Source organism: Aspergillus oryzae, chromosome 2 (genome assembly GCF_000184455.2).
Source record: "Aspergillus oryzae RIB40 DNA, chromosome 2".
Taxonomy (NCBI): domain Eukaryota; kingdom Fungi; phylum Ascomycota; class Eurotiomycetes; order Eurotiales; family Aspergillaceae; genus Aspergillus; species Aspergillus oryzae.
The window spans coordinates 4324500-4339650 of NC_036436.1; the positions used below are offsets into that span (position 1 = coordinate 4324500).

Below are 15151 nucleotides of genomic sequence, written 5' to 3' on the forward strand. Positions count from 1 at the left end.
TTTGGGGATTCTGTCTAGAACAAAACTGATTTCAAGTGATCTCCTTACCCTCTTGTATATACATGACCGATTTCTATATTAAAAAAGTTCATTGGAATTCAACTATATCTGTTGAAAAGCTACATCCTATTGATTGACTAACCGTAACGCCTCCGCTCCAAGCTACTTGAAATAAACGGCCATCTGCTAAGAAAGGAGTGTAGACGTCCACCAACTCTAGCTACGGCCTAGATCCAGCTGCTAACAGCTTTGACTTACAGCTCGTCGTGATCGGCGGTTGGTTTCTCAGGCTCCGCCTCAGGCTCGACCTCAGTGACGATGACCCCTTCAGGAAGCTTGCTCTTAGAACCTTCGCCCAAGCGAATAGCGTCCACCCAGGACTCAACACGGGCCAAACTGTAGTCCGCGTTGTCCGATGGGTCGTACCTCCGCCACCAGCCTCTGCGTCCGTTCAACGCGATGATCTCCACTGACTTGCTATCTTCAGGAAGACCGAGACCAGCACGCAGAGTTGCGGCCCCGCTGTTAATAGCTGGGATACTGTAGAACGGGAAGAGGTGCGCCTGGCGCACCGCGTGCTTATGTACGATCTCGGATAAACTGACAACGGCCTCCTTGGCGGAGCTGGGGATGTCGGCGTCAGCTTCGGTGGATTCTGGAAGAAGAGCCAAAATACAAGTGCCGGATTTGGGGGTCAGACAAGCAGACTCCAGCGCTTCCACAGTAGGAAGGGAAGTAATGGGGGGTGCCTGAATGGGGACCTGTGCAGGTTTCGATTCCTGAGCATTGTCGGGGACAACTTTGGGGTCAGGAGACTCGGTTGGCTTCAAGTTCTCTGCTTCATCATCTAGAACCGTTGTAGACTGAGAGCGCGCGGACGATGACTTGGATGGCTTTGATGACTTGGAGCTTGTGGCAGAGGGAGCAGCGTTGGGGGCCGCGACTTGGCTGAGGAACTCAACCATTGGCTTCTTTTTGAGTTCCCCATCATACACAATGTGCTCCTTCTCGCCTCTGGGGAGGAGGACAAGTTTTGGGAACTCCTCAATGCCAAATCTCTCTACAGCATCGGACTCCTTGCTACGAATCTGGGCTACCTTGATTGATCCAAGGAAGTCAATCGCAAGGGCTCTGATGAGAGCACTCGTGGTGCCTTTCTCGGTGAAAAGGATAGCTTTCGGGGCTTTTTCATCTTCGGAAAGCCATTTGTCCAGGTCCTTGTCCGTAACCCTCTTCACATGGTTTGGGATGCGGTCCACCACTGCATCGACTATAGCTTTGGCGGTCCTCTGGCCCTGGTAATCTTCCACCCTTGGTGCGCCAGGTTTCTTGGAAGGTGTCACTATCTTGAGGGTCGGGAAGCCCTGTATACCCAACCGGCCACACAGAGGTTTGTTTTCGTCATCGTCACAGTTGACAGCGGCAACGTTGGCCAAACCGTCCAAGTTCTTGGCTGCTTTCTCGTAGGCAGGTTTCAGATTTTGGCAGTGGCCACACCAGGGAGCGTAAAATCTGGTGTAAAAGGACACATATTAGGAATTGGCGATCAGGGTAGGAGGGGGGAATAGAGCGCTTACTCTACGATCTGTGAGATGGTTAACACTGTTGTTAGCATTGATAGCCAGTAACAGTTCACCTTACCGATGCGTGATTGGACTTGGCAATGAGCCGATCATAAGACTTGTGATCCACCTGCAGCACAGGCGATTTTTTAGTGTACAGCCCATCAGCGTTGACTGGGAGAGCAGTGAGAAGTGACGCGACAAGAAGAAGTGCAGAGCTTGGCTGCCACATCTTGAGTACTAAAGCGAGTGACTTTCTTTGGAATTATATTGTTTTTGTTTGATGGAAATACTATCACTGGTGTTATAGTATGTAGTAAGTGATCAACTCCCCAGCAAGAGAGGAAACCGTATTTATGGTTGGGCAGAGGTTGAAAGAAAAGCAATGAAGCAATGTGTCCTAAAGACGCGCTCTTGGCATGTGACCGGGGAAGCTTCCGCTCCGCCCATAAATACCCTTACTTAATGATACAAAACTGCGACGTGGGGGTGCAGTCATGTCACCCCCATGCCCTCTCAGAAACCCTTCGCCTTTCAGGGGAACTTGAGAAGTTACTAACTCAGGATTGTCTCGCTTATACGTATGAAAATGAACTTGCATTTTCTCTATGCTTGACTCTCCTCTGCGCTCGTGAACAGAAGCTCTAGAGCCCACCCCCACGTTCACCATGGCAGGAGGCATGGTTGACACTCCAGCAACTGGTCAGGCCCGTGAGGCTCTGGGAATGTCCATGTTACCACGAGAGATTTTCTGGATGATCTTGAACTATCTCAGTCCCAGAGACGTTGTCCGTTGCCGCCGTGTTTCCCAATCTTGGAGTCAGAGCTTCGGAAACCCCGCAAATCTCATCCCACTCTTGAGGACGTTCTTTCCTTTGGCGAAAGAGGTCAGGGAGCTTCATGGTAAAGATATTGACTGCGTGCTGGAGACTATAGAAGACGAGATCTATTGGTGTAGGCTCTTCGATCAGCTTGCCTCTAGGTATGATCATCTTAGCCAAGGGAAACCCAAATCTATCCAGAAGCACAGACTTTGTGATGATTTCGGCATATCTGGGGAAAGGGAATGGTTCCACGTGCAACCCTGGGAAAACCATGCTAGTCACCTGATGCAGCGCGTTGATTGCCCTTTCCCAGAGTCGTTCTGGTCGTATGAGGATGGCCTGGTAGTGTATTCGAGCGCTGACCACTCATGCCTTGTGCTCTTGGACCTAGACAGTGACAGGAGATTCATGGTTCCTTTCATTATCACAGGCAAAGTGATTCGCAGAATTCGACTACAGAAAAGAGTTCTCGTTGTGGAGTGGGCAGAGCCCAAAGCCTTCCATTGGTTAAATGACAGTGACGGAGTGCATCGCCACTTTGCTTCGTCATTTGACGTGACAGAGACTGCGAGTGGATGGAGCGTCAAGTTTCGAAATGAGTGGAAGATCATGTTTCTTGGTCACCCACTCAGCGAGAGGGATCGCTTCTATTCCACTCACAGTGAGACACATTATGCTATCTATATTGGGCAGCCCAATCGCAGCTTGTACACTGCAGATGACGATGCTCCGATCGAGTCGCTGTCGGTCTGGGATATCTCAAAGCCATCAGATTACCGGCCTTCCTTGGACCCAACCGGACGTCTGCGAGAAGCAGGCCAAGACAATGGTCCGTCAATTATCACGCGTTTTGGGTTTAGGGAATTAGGGTTCTACTCTGTCAGGCAACGAGGGTTCCCGGGCGTGCAATGCTTGAACATCAGTGAGGACAACCAGTCTATAGATATCGTCGAGAACTTGTGTACAGGGCCAGTCGATCGCCTAGTTGCGCCGACAGAGTGGACATCACAGGTGCAAATTACTAGCATTCCGATATCCGGCGAGGGGCCTTGCTGGAGGCGGTTCGATGGTCAAGTTCTGCCTCCCTACCGTGGGAACAATAGTCTACAAACACAACCTCTTAGCTTTGCCATCTGTGATGAGCCATGGTATGCTGTCGTCTCTGAGGCATTTGATGAGAAGGCCGAGGTTGGATTTTGCCTCCATCTGTCACCTACTACATGGCCGTTTGATCTGAAAATGTTCCTGAGCATCCGAACTCCATCGTCAATTAAAACACTGAAGCATGAGGAAATTTTCGAGCTCATAGGTAAAGGGAGGATTTGCGGAAATGAAAGGCACTTGATTGGTGAGAATGCGAACCGCGAACTTGTCATCTATAGGTTTGATAGGTAAAAAGAGAAAAAAAAAAAAAAAAAAAAAAAAAAAAAAAAAAAAAAAAAAAAAAAAAAACCCGGAAAAGAGAGTTTTATGTCTATATTTGAAATGCATAGCCATGTTACATAAATGATATAGACATTGAGCCGAATAATTATCATCGGCTTTTCTAGTACCCAAGTCAGACCTTCAATCTCCCGACTTACGACCGGAAATGTATCATGAAGGAGTGAAAGAAAAGCACCGGTATTGTAACAGGGAGTTTCTAGGTGAATTCTTACTGATCAAGGATGCCGCATGGCCTCTTAAGGAAAGAATATACCTATCTACCACGTATAACTGGTTCATTGAGAGGGGGAGTCAATCATCGGAAGTGAAAACGATGTCTCTGGATAAGTTACTCAGAACGAGATAAGACTCTCATATTAGACCCTAAGATTAACTACTGGGGAAAAGTGTGCTACCATTTTATAATGTAACAGGTTGTATAAGAGGTGCTCCTTTCTGGAGGCTAATGGGGAAGATTATCAGTACATATAGAGCAAATGACACCCTTTGACGACATCAATGATTGAATTAATCCATGAGAAACGAATTCAGTAAAAGACAACTGTCGAAAATTTGTCCCTCTTCCAAATCTTTACCTTTCAGTGGTTTTCTCTTACCTCGTCCCATCCCCATGGAAAAAGTTTATTAGAGTAAAATCTTAGCTTTCGTCGAAGTCTCAGCATTTTATATCGGTTCTCATACCTGTGAACTGAACTGTAGGAAAAGATTATCTTTTCACACGGGTTAGACACGCGATGAGATTTAACAGATTTGCCGTCTGTAGTCGGATCCAACCTGACTAAACTTTCAGATCGAAATTCGACGATTTGATGTGCGAAGTGACTCATACAATTTTGTGGGGTAAGGTGTGACTAGTATAGAATACTCCGTAGTGAGTCAGTGACTACCATCTATCAATACAGCCTAGTGTACTCCATTTTCATCCCATCATCCATTTTATTTTACTTTCTGTTCGCCCATCAACCATGGACCACCTGATATTTTAACAACTCGACGGACCGCCAATGTTTATCTTATAAACTTGCCAATACAGTATATAGCCTAGTGAGATGATATATCACGTCAAAAGCAAGGCGCTAGTCTGAGTCTCTGTGACATTTCCATTGTCCTTCCTCCAGCTCCTGGCGAGACCTGTGATATGGCCAGTATATTAGCCTGGTGTCCACGGACCACAAGTATATCTGCTGCTGATTGACTATGCCGTCTGCTCATTGTCCACTGTAGCCGGAGGGAGCCTCGTAAAGCTCACCCAGGATCTTCCAGCCAACTGGAGGAAGACTTTGACCGAGCAAGTAGTCTAAAAGCTGATACTTACTAGTTTTAAAATGCTTCAGCTTGGGCTTCCGGACTTTCTGTAAATTAGAATATCGTGTTGTTGAGTCCTTAGTTGGTGAATCTGTGAACTGTTTGGATGGTCACATTTATATGCACGTTGGCTTGGTTTGTGAGAAACGAACAATTACCTAGGTGTGGCGATACATAGGGTCTAGGCTATGAGGGGGATTTTTACATTTACCTAGGGTAGATAGCGCAGGGCCTACTAAGAAACCCCGCCTAGTCTGATGTTACTACAAATATCCATCCTCTTTACTTCTCTTCATCTTTTCCTTTACCTCCTTCCAACCGGCGCCAGAAAGTCGGAATGGACCTGGACACGCTTTGGCAGCAACATAACATAGAGAAGCCAAGACAGAAGGTGTTAAAAGAGATTACGAGTCATACTGTAAGATCTTTGCTCCAGATAGCCCAAATTTACGACGAATTGAATGCAACGGATTGATATCAAACTAATAGGTAACAAAGATCGAGTCTTTCGCAGAACGCGACGTGACACCCCAAGATGTGAAAAAACGTCTGGCATGCATAAACACACTTTGAGGGCTGCTCAGAGAAATCATGTTAGGAAAGACAGGTCAATCTGGATAACATGGATAAGTTGACCTGTATAACGTCCTCTTGGCCTAGGGACACTTTGATATAGATCATGGTCCACTTCAGAGTGTCACGGAAGTCTCGGCCGTGGGCATGCCCTAAGTCCGTTAAGCCCGGCCCCGGTCCCCAAAGTGGCCCCAATCGCGGTGGGTAAGAGCGTACCAGGCTAACACAGTGCCAACTAAGATGCCACGGGGATAGGCACAGAAGAAGAATAGTGGCCCTTGGCAGCTATGTGGAAGAGTATATGAAGTTGAACTCCCCACTCCTCCACCTCTTCCGGGTCAAATCTTCAGATCAACACAGGAAACCCCGACTCGTACCACAAGCTAGTTTGTGACCTCACTTTATCACGCCCACGTCTCAGAGAATCCTACGACAATGACGCTCACTGTCCACCATCTAAACATCTCCCAGTCAGAGCGTGTTGTCTGGCTATGCGAAGAACTGGCCATCGATTATGAGCTGAAGACATACAAGCGGGCGCCCCTCCTAGCCCCACCCGAGTACAAAGCGTTGCATCCACAAGGGACCGCGCCCATCATCCAGGACGGCGACTTGACGCTGGCTGAGAGTGGCGCATGTATCGAATACATCTGTCACAAGCATGGTGGAGGAAAGCTGTTTTTGCCCCCGACGCACCCAGCCTATGCCGACTTTCTGTATTGGTGGCACTGGTCCAACGGTACCTTTATGCCCACCATAATGCAGACTATGTCGCTGCGCGCTCTCAACGCTAGTCGGGATAGCTTCCAGATGACCCTCACAAACAGCCGGTTTAAGAAGGCATTCGCAGCGCTCAATGAAAGACTACGTGGCAACCAGTGGCTTGCCGGTAGCAATTTCACGGTGGCGGATGTGATGGTAGTGTTTGTGCTTACTACGGTACGGTATTGGGTCCCCTATAGTCTGGAGGAGTATGAGAATGTGGTCAAGTATCTGAAGCGTGTTAGCGAGAGGGAAGGGTATCAGAAGGCTATGAAAAAGTGTGAGCCGGAGTTAGAGTTAGCATTGGGGGTGGAACCGCCGACAAAGGAGTAATGATTCTGCATGTATAATAATCATCGCTCATGAGTAAGAACTAGAAAAGAAATAAAACTCCACTACCTAGGAATCATTATCAGGAAGCATAGTGCTTCTTATAGAAAGCCGCGGCCTCATTGCCCGCTATCCTTCCGAAGACGACACACTCCAGAAGAGACGACCCTCCCAAGCGATTCTGACCGTGTAGGCCACCAGTGACCTCTCCTGCAGCCCAGAGACCCTTGATGGGGGCTCCATTCTTATCTAGCACCTGACTGCGCTTATCAATTGTAGCTCCTCCCATCGTAAAGTGGGTAACAGGAGTGACCTTCCCAATATAGACCACAGAATCCGGTGTCACATCCTTCAGAGTCCAGTTTCCGAAAGCTGCACGGCCAAACTCATCTTGTTGTTTGCCTGAGACAATGTCTGCATATGTTTTGATAGTTTCGAGCACTGGTGGATCAAGTTCGTGCACCGTTGTCTTACGCATTAGCCCTTTCCACAGATAGAATCCCATATGCGAGCCTAAGGCGGCAGCGGTCCCTTCGTCCAAGAGAAGGCTAACATCCCATTGACGCGCATCTGTCTCCAGTGGTTTCGCTGAGCTCATGATGACATTCGTAATGTGCTCGCGGGTCTCAAGCTCGTTCACGAATCGATTTCCATTATCCAAAAGGAGAATTCCACCTTCTCCACGGAGTGCCTCCGCCGCAAGAATCTTAACAGACGCCGAGGGTTCCTTCTCATCCACAAATCCGGTCGGATGGATTTGAACTTGTTCCATATCCACTAACCCAGCGCCTATATTCTCGAGAAGAGGCTGTGTTCCCTCAACAGCCTGGTTCGTCGAAGGTATCCCAGCCAAATCGGGCCGATACTTGGCAAGCAGTCCATGCGCATCTCCTGCAAATCCACCGCTTGCAAACACAACCGGCCCATTAAGCGTAGTGGTAGTATTGTCCTCCGTTTCAGTCTTCTCACCACCTGTATACTGGACCCCTAAGACCTCATCCGCCTCGCGCAACACCTTCGTAACCCTAGCCCCCGACCGAAGCTGAAACAGGGAACTAGTCTCCAAAGAATCCAAAAGCGTGCTAACGATAGAAATCCCAGGCGGTCGCTGACCAGCCCCACGATGCGTCCGCGGGCGACTATGTCCCCCCAACCGGCAAACCTTGCTCAAGTCGACACCTTTCTCATCCGTGAGCCAGTAAACTGCCTCAGCAGACGAAGCAGTGAGGGTGGAAATAAGCGATTCCCGCCTTTTTTGTTCCTCAGCCGGGGAAGATGCGAAAACATCTCCTGCCGATTTAATTGTGTCGGTGAGAAAAAGCTCTTGGGAGTCATTGGTATCTTCAGGCTGAAATTTCGTCGGCGCTCCGTTTATTCCTGATGAAGCTTTGATACTATTGCCACCGGGCTTTTCGGCCCTGTCGAGCATTATGACAGGGACTTGATGTGAGATGAGTTGCGTCGCTGCTGATAATCCGGCGAGTCCGGATCCAACCACGATTACAGGCTGGGGTTGTGCCAGTGACGACGACAGCGGGTACGGTGAGGTAGTCATTGTTGTGAAGAATCTGGAAATACTATTTTGTAAAGGGTGAAGTAGTAACTGGACTGGACGTATATTCATATTCCAATTGTCAAGATAGGAAGTATGGCTATGGTCGTGGTATAGATAATATACGAGCTGGTTTGGGGAGGACAAGAATCGTATGATATCAGATCATTCCACCCCCGCGGATCTCGTTTGTTCCGTGTCACCCATGGATCAGACGCATGCCATTCCACGTTTGGGAGATTCCTGTTCAGTTTAATTCAAGTAAGGATAACTTAATGTCAATTTGTTGGCCTGAGGCGTTTTATTCATATCATGATCTGGAAATTATTGCCCTAACGGTGTTCCCAACACCGTCTGGTCCGTCACTTTTCCTCACAAAAACCAGCTTGAGTAGTATTGATCCGATATGGTCAAGTGTACCAGATCAATCATTATCATGAAACGGACAAGCACTTCTATTAACCATCAAGGGTCAGTGACCAGTTAATGGGGTTTATGCCCTAGGTTTCTGCCTAAGGCGCGCATGGCAACACCTTAATGTGACTATGAGTTGTACATTACTAGTAGTATAGGCTGTGTCTGGTAGATGATATCACCTCGTATTCTCCTATCAACCAATAAATGACTAGAACCCTTCGTAGAATGCAGGTACATGGCTTGTAGGGCAACATTTAGTTCGTGATTCTAGGCCAATGGGGCTGTGCTTCGGAGATAGTCCGCCAAGAGCTGGAACCTTTCTACAGGTGGTATTCGGGCAATTCATCCTTCTAACTTTCTCGGGTTTAGCTCCGAAGAGCTTTCCAAATTCGTCAAGATCGTATCCGGTAATGGATCTCACGGACCAATCCGAGCCCTATCTTACATCTAAAGCCTCCACGCTGTGGCTTATGCTGACCCTGTCCGACGAGCATACCCAATTCAGTTTGATATCAAAATCTGCCTGGTGTTTTCAAATGGCATATAAACACAATGGTCATGCACTTTGTCTCTGGATCAGATCCAGAAATTCATCGCGTTTCGTTCTTGAAGTTACGAACTTGCCGAAATGTTCATAGCAGCAAAATATATACATCGAAAGATAAAATCAAGGAATCAGAGTCCGAACGATGATTCCCCAAAGCCTGTCACTGAGACAAAGCCATGCCCTCACTCGCGGCCTTTTCAGGTCGAGCTTAGGAGCAGGGCGTCTGTTGAGAATGCCCGGACTTCTTCTCAAGGTTCAACCATAGAAGAGGATAGGGTGTTAGTACCTCAAGATTTGCCAAAGAGCGACGAAAAGTGTCAAGTCTGCAAGAAACAGAAACATGATGCTCGCGTCTATCGATGGAAGCTCATTGCTGGGCTCTGTCTGCCGTTTATACTCGCAACATTGGACCTGACAATCGTCGCTACGGCGTTACCGTCCATAGCCTCCCATTTCAGTGAGTTACTGTTCAACGTCGATCAAATATGAGGACTGACGGTAATTATTGCAGATGAGTTTGACGAGCTAAACTGGATTGTTACTGCTTTTACGTTGACATCAACTACCTTCATTCCCATGTTCGGTCAGTTCGCCGATGTCTTCGGGCGTGGCGAGACCCTCCATCTCTCTTTGTTTTTGATGATCATTGGAAGTGTGTTGTGTGCGGCTGCGCAGACATGGGGCATGCTTCTACTAGGAAGAGCTTTGCAGGGTGTGAGCGACGCCGGACTGATGAACGTTGTGATGATCATTCTTTCAGACAAAGTGTCTCTGAAAGAAAGCGCAAAGACTAAGTCCCTCTTTACCCTTGTTGGGGGTATAGGCTACGCCGTCGGACCAACTGTCGGAGGGTAAGAATACCAGGACTCGACTTTATAACAGTATCTTGCTGACAATCACAAGATATCTAACAGATGTAAGACATCCACCAATGTGGTTCACACCATGCACCAGTAACTAACTAGACCAGGCTAACTGGAGATACTGCTTTGTGATATCTATACCTGTACGTTTGACCATTCTGTTCGAGACATAGTTGCTAATCTAAATAGATCGCTGTTATCGCCCATATACTAGTCTTCATCTTGCTACGCAATGAACTCGTCGAAGGGACAATGTTCAAGAAGGGCTCTCGACTGTCAGGGATTCTCCCAGCTCTCGCAACTGTCGACATCATCGGCTCCATTCTCTTCATCTTCGGTGTTGGACTCATCATCCTAGCCACTGCATGGGGTGGAGCTACTTACTCCTGGTCAGCACCTCAGGTCCTGGCACCATTGGTAGTGGGCAGTATTTGCTTCGTCTTATTCTTCGTCTACGAATATTTCCTCGAGCCAGGCCGCATATTCGCCCGAATCTTCCCAAAGCAGGTAGCCATGCTCCCATACAGCATGTTCGCTAGAAGAGACACGATCTGGCTGGCAATCGTGCAGTTCTCTACTGGAGCAGGTAAGCATTTCCATCGATCCCAAAAAGTCCACAAATATTCTGACTTCCACAGCAATGTACTCCATATTCTACTACATCGGAATCTACTTCTCCCTAGTAGAAGCCTACCCAGCCTCAAAAGCAGGCGTGCAGTTACTATACTACATCCCCGGAATGGGAGGTACGTATCTACCCACCAACCTGACCCCTTATATCCATTCCCCAACGATTGACTGACCCAACCACCGTATAGTCGGCGTCTACATCGCCGTCTTCCTCTGCAACGTCTGGCCAGCCCAGAGCTTCTTCCCCCTTAACATCGGCACAATCGTCAGCACCGTCGGCCTCGCCATGGTCGTATATGCCATCCACACCCAAAACACCAGTCTAATCAACGGTATGATGGCCATAACGGGCGCGGGGACAGGACTCCGCTTCATGCCCGCCACATTGCACATGGTAGGCGTGTGGCCGGAGAAGATCGCGCCCGCGCAGTCGTTGATGCGGTTCGCGCAACCGTTCGGCGGGACTCTCTCTTTGACTATCATGGGGAGTGTTTTCAATAACAAATTTGCGCGGGCGTCGGTTGTTTCTGGGGGCGGGGGGCTTGATGTTCATGATACGAACTCTTTGGCGTTTATTGCAGATTTGCCGGAGGAGGCGCAGAGGAGTGTGAGGTTGGTGGGCAGGGATGCCATCATGTGGGCTTATATTGCTGTTTTGCCGATTATGGGGCTGAGTCTTGTTACGGGGTTGTTTATTGGGAATGTGTGGATCAAGCCGAAGTCGAAGGTGGATGAAGAGCAAAGGGAGGGATTGGAGGATGAGGGCAGTCATAGTGAGGTGATCTATGTGCCTTATTTGTGGGCGTTGTTGAAGGTATGCTCCCCTTGTGTTTCCTCTCACTTATCGATTCTGTTTAGCAGGTACTAACGCTCTACAGGGCAATATCGACTCCTACAAAAAGACCAACAGGATCATACCAGAAAGCAACAGCAAGTCCGCCGATTTGAATAATTCATAATATCCTCACATTCAGGATACCAAATAGAATAAAATAGACAGATAGTCATATAATCAAACACATTCCACTAAGCAGAGCACCGCCTGCCCAGCTCATTAACCTCCACAAACAGTAGAACAGAAAAAGATCACCTCAAAACACCCCCAACACCAGCCCACCCAAGCACAAACCCGGACAGCGCCTCCCCAAAAACACCACCCCCAAGCCACACATCCCTCCACGAGTCCTTCCTCCTCATTTGCCGCCCAGAAGCCCACACCATACCCTTGTCATTAATCCCCTCGATCTCACCCACGTTCGGACCGGGGAAGAACACGCCCGCGCCCTGGCCCTTTGAACTCTGCAGTAGGAAGATGTGGAAAACGCCGGACACGAGAACCGTCCCGGCTAGGTAGAATAGGAATCCTGTGGCGGACTGCAGGGCGAGGATACCGGCTGTTAGACCGAGGAGGAAGGAGGTGATGGAGTGGAGGTTTGCGAGGATCTGGGTTTGTTAGTTTTCTTTCTCTTTCTCTTTCTCTGTCGTTCTCGTTCGGGTGGTTGGATATGTCTATCCGTGGGACGACATGACATCTCGGGATAGAAGAAGGGACAACGTACTCGGTTATTATGCTGCACATTCTCCGGAACCAGAGGATTGATCAAAAGAGAGATTTCTTGTTTTGTTGGTGGCATTTTCGATCCTCCTTTTCTCTTTCAATTGAATCTTCGTCCTGGGTGTTTGTTGTTGCTTGACGGAGTGGGTTTGCAGATAGTATGCACTTTCCCGGTATTTCCAAATTAAAAGCTAGCTATACGCCCAGTCTCAGGATGGGAGTTTGGTTCAATTGGCTGTAGTACTGAAATACAAATCGGAGTCGTGAGAATTAAGACTCGGGATCATCGCGGGATTGGTGATGATGTCGCGAGTTGGTCTGTATTCTGCTGCTTGTTTCCGCCTATGTGGGTCTGGGGTTTGCTTAGTCAGTGGTTTTATGGGTCGGTGCCTTAGGCTTGTTAGGGCTTCGTAGAATGTATATTCATGTGTTAATGTTGGGGTATGGTAGCTACGTCTTCCTTTTCGGATGCTTTTACTGTAGTTATCGTATGAATTGAGATATAGGCGAAGATACGCAAACATGTAAGTAGTAACTAACACCCTCAATTACTCATCCAACAGCTAACTACGACTATCACCTCGACTATCAAGACCCCGATAAAATCTCCAAACTGTGTCCCCCATTTGCTACACCAGTAAGACGCAAGTCACCTGTGGAGTACGTAGCTGATCACACCCGCTGTGTAGCCAATCACAGACCGCAATCAACCTTACCACAGCACTGGTTCTTCCCACTCTTCCAAATACAGTTATTGGCAGGCGCCTTAATATCACAAGGGATCTCAGTGAGATCAAAGGCAGTACACATCTGCGGATCCTGTGAGAAGAAGGTAATCGCAGGTGTCAGAGAAGGACAAGCGGGACCGACACCCCACTCAACGCCTCCAAGACAGTACTTTCCGCATGGCCACTTGCTCAAAGAGAATTTGCCGGCTGCGGCAAAGTCCTTGGTCTTGCCGATATGGGCGCCATCCTTTGCATTGTTGAGCCACTGGCCCTTGTTCGCGCCGGTCTTGACGTCGCCGTACAGGTCTCTAATGTACACTCCGTCCTGGGGGTTGATGGGGAGGTTGCCCTCGCACTTCTCGTCCAGACAAAGCTGGAATTTACCATAGTGGAAGTTCATGTCGTCGGGTTTGGCGTAGTAGATTCCGTCGGCGCCGGAGCCTAGGGTGTTGCCATTGGGTGCGGTGAAGGTGTAGCATTTACCTAGAAAAGTTGTCAATGAGTAGGTTAACAGAGTGTGAATGTTGGACATCGCAGAAGCTTACCAGATGTTAACCCGGAAGTGCAGATTTGTTCATGGCAGGCCCCGTCCAGACCTTCGACTGTGTCTTTCGGGCAGACACACTTGCCGTCGACAAGAACTTTGCCATTCGCGCATACCGGCTTGCAGATCAGGCCGTCATAGATCTGTCCAGTTGGGCAGCACCTATAGCCAACTTCTCCAGAGCCAGCAAGGTCATGGCCTTCGGCACAGCAGTCGAATGCTGTCTCAGGGCTACCAAGAAGGTTCAGTCCCTTCAAGCAGCAAGAAAAGTACTTCTTGTCGCCGGTGAGGGTGGGAACGGTACCCGGCGCGGCACAGGTCTTGCTTGTTCTGCATGTAAACCCGGGATCACAGTCGGGATCATCGTACTCAATCTTGTTGTCGGTGATGACCACATCAGGGCCAACTTCGAATGTCGGGACATTCTTCTTGTACGTCTTGGCCTGAATGGAGGAGGCCTGGAAGAGGAGGACCAGCAGGCTGAGTTGAGAAGGCTTCATTTCGAAGAACTGAGAGTGATGGTGTTGATTGAGCAGTGTTCAAGATGATGGTTGGAGCTTTGGAGTTGATTGTGCTGGACTCGAGACTCGATGCTCTTCTTATAGAATTGTGAGACTTGGATATTTGGAATTGTTGGGGGTAGGAACCCCCCATACCATACTCTCAGCTCCACAACATCTCGCACCCTTCAGCTATGAAGATGACAGGATGCATCTGTTCGTTTGAAGGTCAGCTGAAAAGATCCTGTCATGGTCAATGTGTCGTCTCTAGTAGTATAAGGCTAGACGCCGATGGACAGAACCAATTGAGAGCGCCACTAGCTAGACAGACCGCAGGCCCTTGCTTCATTCAGTCAGCAACTGTTGTCTATTTGTCACTATCACAGGGGTAGATACTTGATGAGGAGGACGGGGGCACTGGAAGACCGGCCCGCTTAAGAACCCCGTTTAGTCCAAGGGATTTTGAAAGGTCCAGACCGATCTAAGATTCTCCACTGGTACCCAGAAGAATAGAAGGATAGACTGAATACGCAAAGCAAATCATGCTGTGTACTGTAGCGCCAGTATGTAGAATATCATCTCAATATCGTGCCAGGAGAGGGGACGTTTTGTTTTCATAATGTCAAAAGGTGAGTTTTCGCTGCCAGTAACCCCAACGTTTCCCCTCAGAAGTAGAAGGTATGACAAGAACGGTATGCTTCGCAAACCAAGCGAATTCTGTCTTACTACCACGCTAGTAGGAGTGACACAAGCACAAGCCTAAATGTGAAGCACGAGATGTAAAGCATAGTCCAATTAGAAGCCCGACTGTCACTGCACATAAGCAAGCTCAGCTTAGCTGCGAATTCCGATTGCGTACTTCGGCAGGAACGGACCGATAGTTGAGTGGTTGTAACTGAAACATGGCTGCAGATTACTACGGCTATCGCCCCATGTACCCCAGACAGCGTAGTGCTCGGGGAAGTCCGAGTCAGATCCTTGCAAATCCCGCAAGCCAGGAACGACTTCTGCAA

The 15151-nt window shown here is 48.6% G+C and overlaps 5 protein-coding genes across 5 annotated transcripts; 2 read left to right on the top strand and 3 right to left on the bottom strand.

The window, feature by feature from the left end:
* Nucleotides 1-254: 254 nt before the first annotated feature.
* Nucleotides 255-1794, bottom strand: AO090003000829 (putative disulfide isomerase; the record flags this gene model as incomplete). Its single annotated transcript, XM_023235055.1, has 2 exons — nucleotides 255-1512; nucleotides 1637-1794. 2 exons carry the CDS (start codon nucleotides 1792-1794, stop codon nucleotides 255-257), a joined length of 1416 nt encoding a protein of 471 aa, XP_023090112.1.
* Nucleotides 1795-2230: 436 nt separating this feature from the next.
* AO090003000830 (F-box protein) lies at nucleotides 2231-3781 on the top strand (the record flags this gene model as incomplete). The annotated part of the gene is made up of 1 exon (XM_023235056.1): nucleotides 2231-3781. The coding sequence occupies one exon, from the start codon at nucleotides 2231-2233 to the stop codon at nucleotides 3779-3781; it is 1551 nt and encodes a 516-aa protein (XP_023090113.1).
* Nucleotides 3782-6884: 3103 nt separating this feature from the next.
* On the bottom strand, nucleotides 6885-8426 carry frdA (putative FAD dependent oxidoreductase; the record flags this gene model as incomplete). The annotated part of the gene is made up of 1 exon (XM_001819912.3): nucleotides 6885-8426. The coding sequence occupies one exon, from the start codon at nucleotides 8424-8426 to the stop codon at nucleotides 6885-6887; it is 1542 nt and encodes a 513-aa protein (XP_001819964.3).
* Nucleotides 8427-9550: 1124 nt separating this feature from the next.
* mfs56 (putative MFS multidrug transporter) lies at nucleotides 9551-11770 on the top strand (the record flags this gene model as incomplete). Its single annotated transcript, XM_023235057.1, has 9 exons — nucleotides 9551-9571; nucleotides 9622-9775; nucleotides 9809-10169; nucleotides 10222-10234; nucleotides 10289-10324; nucleotides 10371-10767; nucleotides 10820-10927; nucleotides 11000-11625; nucleotides 11690-11770. The coding sequence occupies 9 exons, from the start codon at nucleotides 9551-9553 to the stop codon at nucleotides 11768-11770; spliced, it is 1797 nt and encodes a 598-aa protein (XP_023090114.1).
* Nucleotides 11771-13059: 1289 nt separating this feature from the next.
* AO090003000833 (cysteine-rich secreted protein) lies at nucleotides 13060-14138 on the bottom strand (the record flags this gene model as incomplete). The annotated part of the gene is made up of 2 exons (XM_001819914.3): nucleotides 13060-13577; nucleotides 13640-14138. The coding sequence occupies 2 exons, from the start codon at nucleotides 14136-14138 to the stop codon at nucleotides 13060-13062; spliced, it is 1017 nt and encodes a 338-aa protein (XP_001819966.1).
* Nucleotides 14139-15151: the final 1013 nt, after the last annotated feature.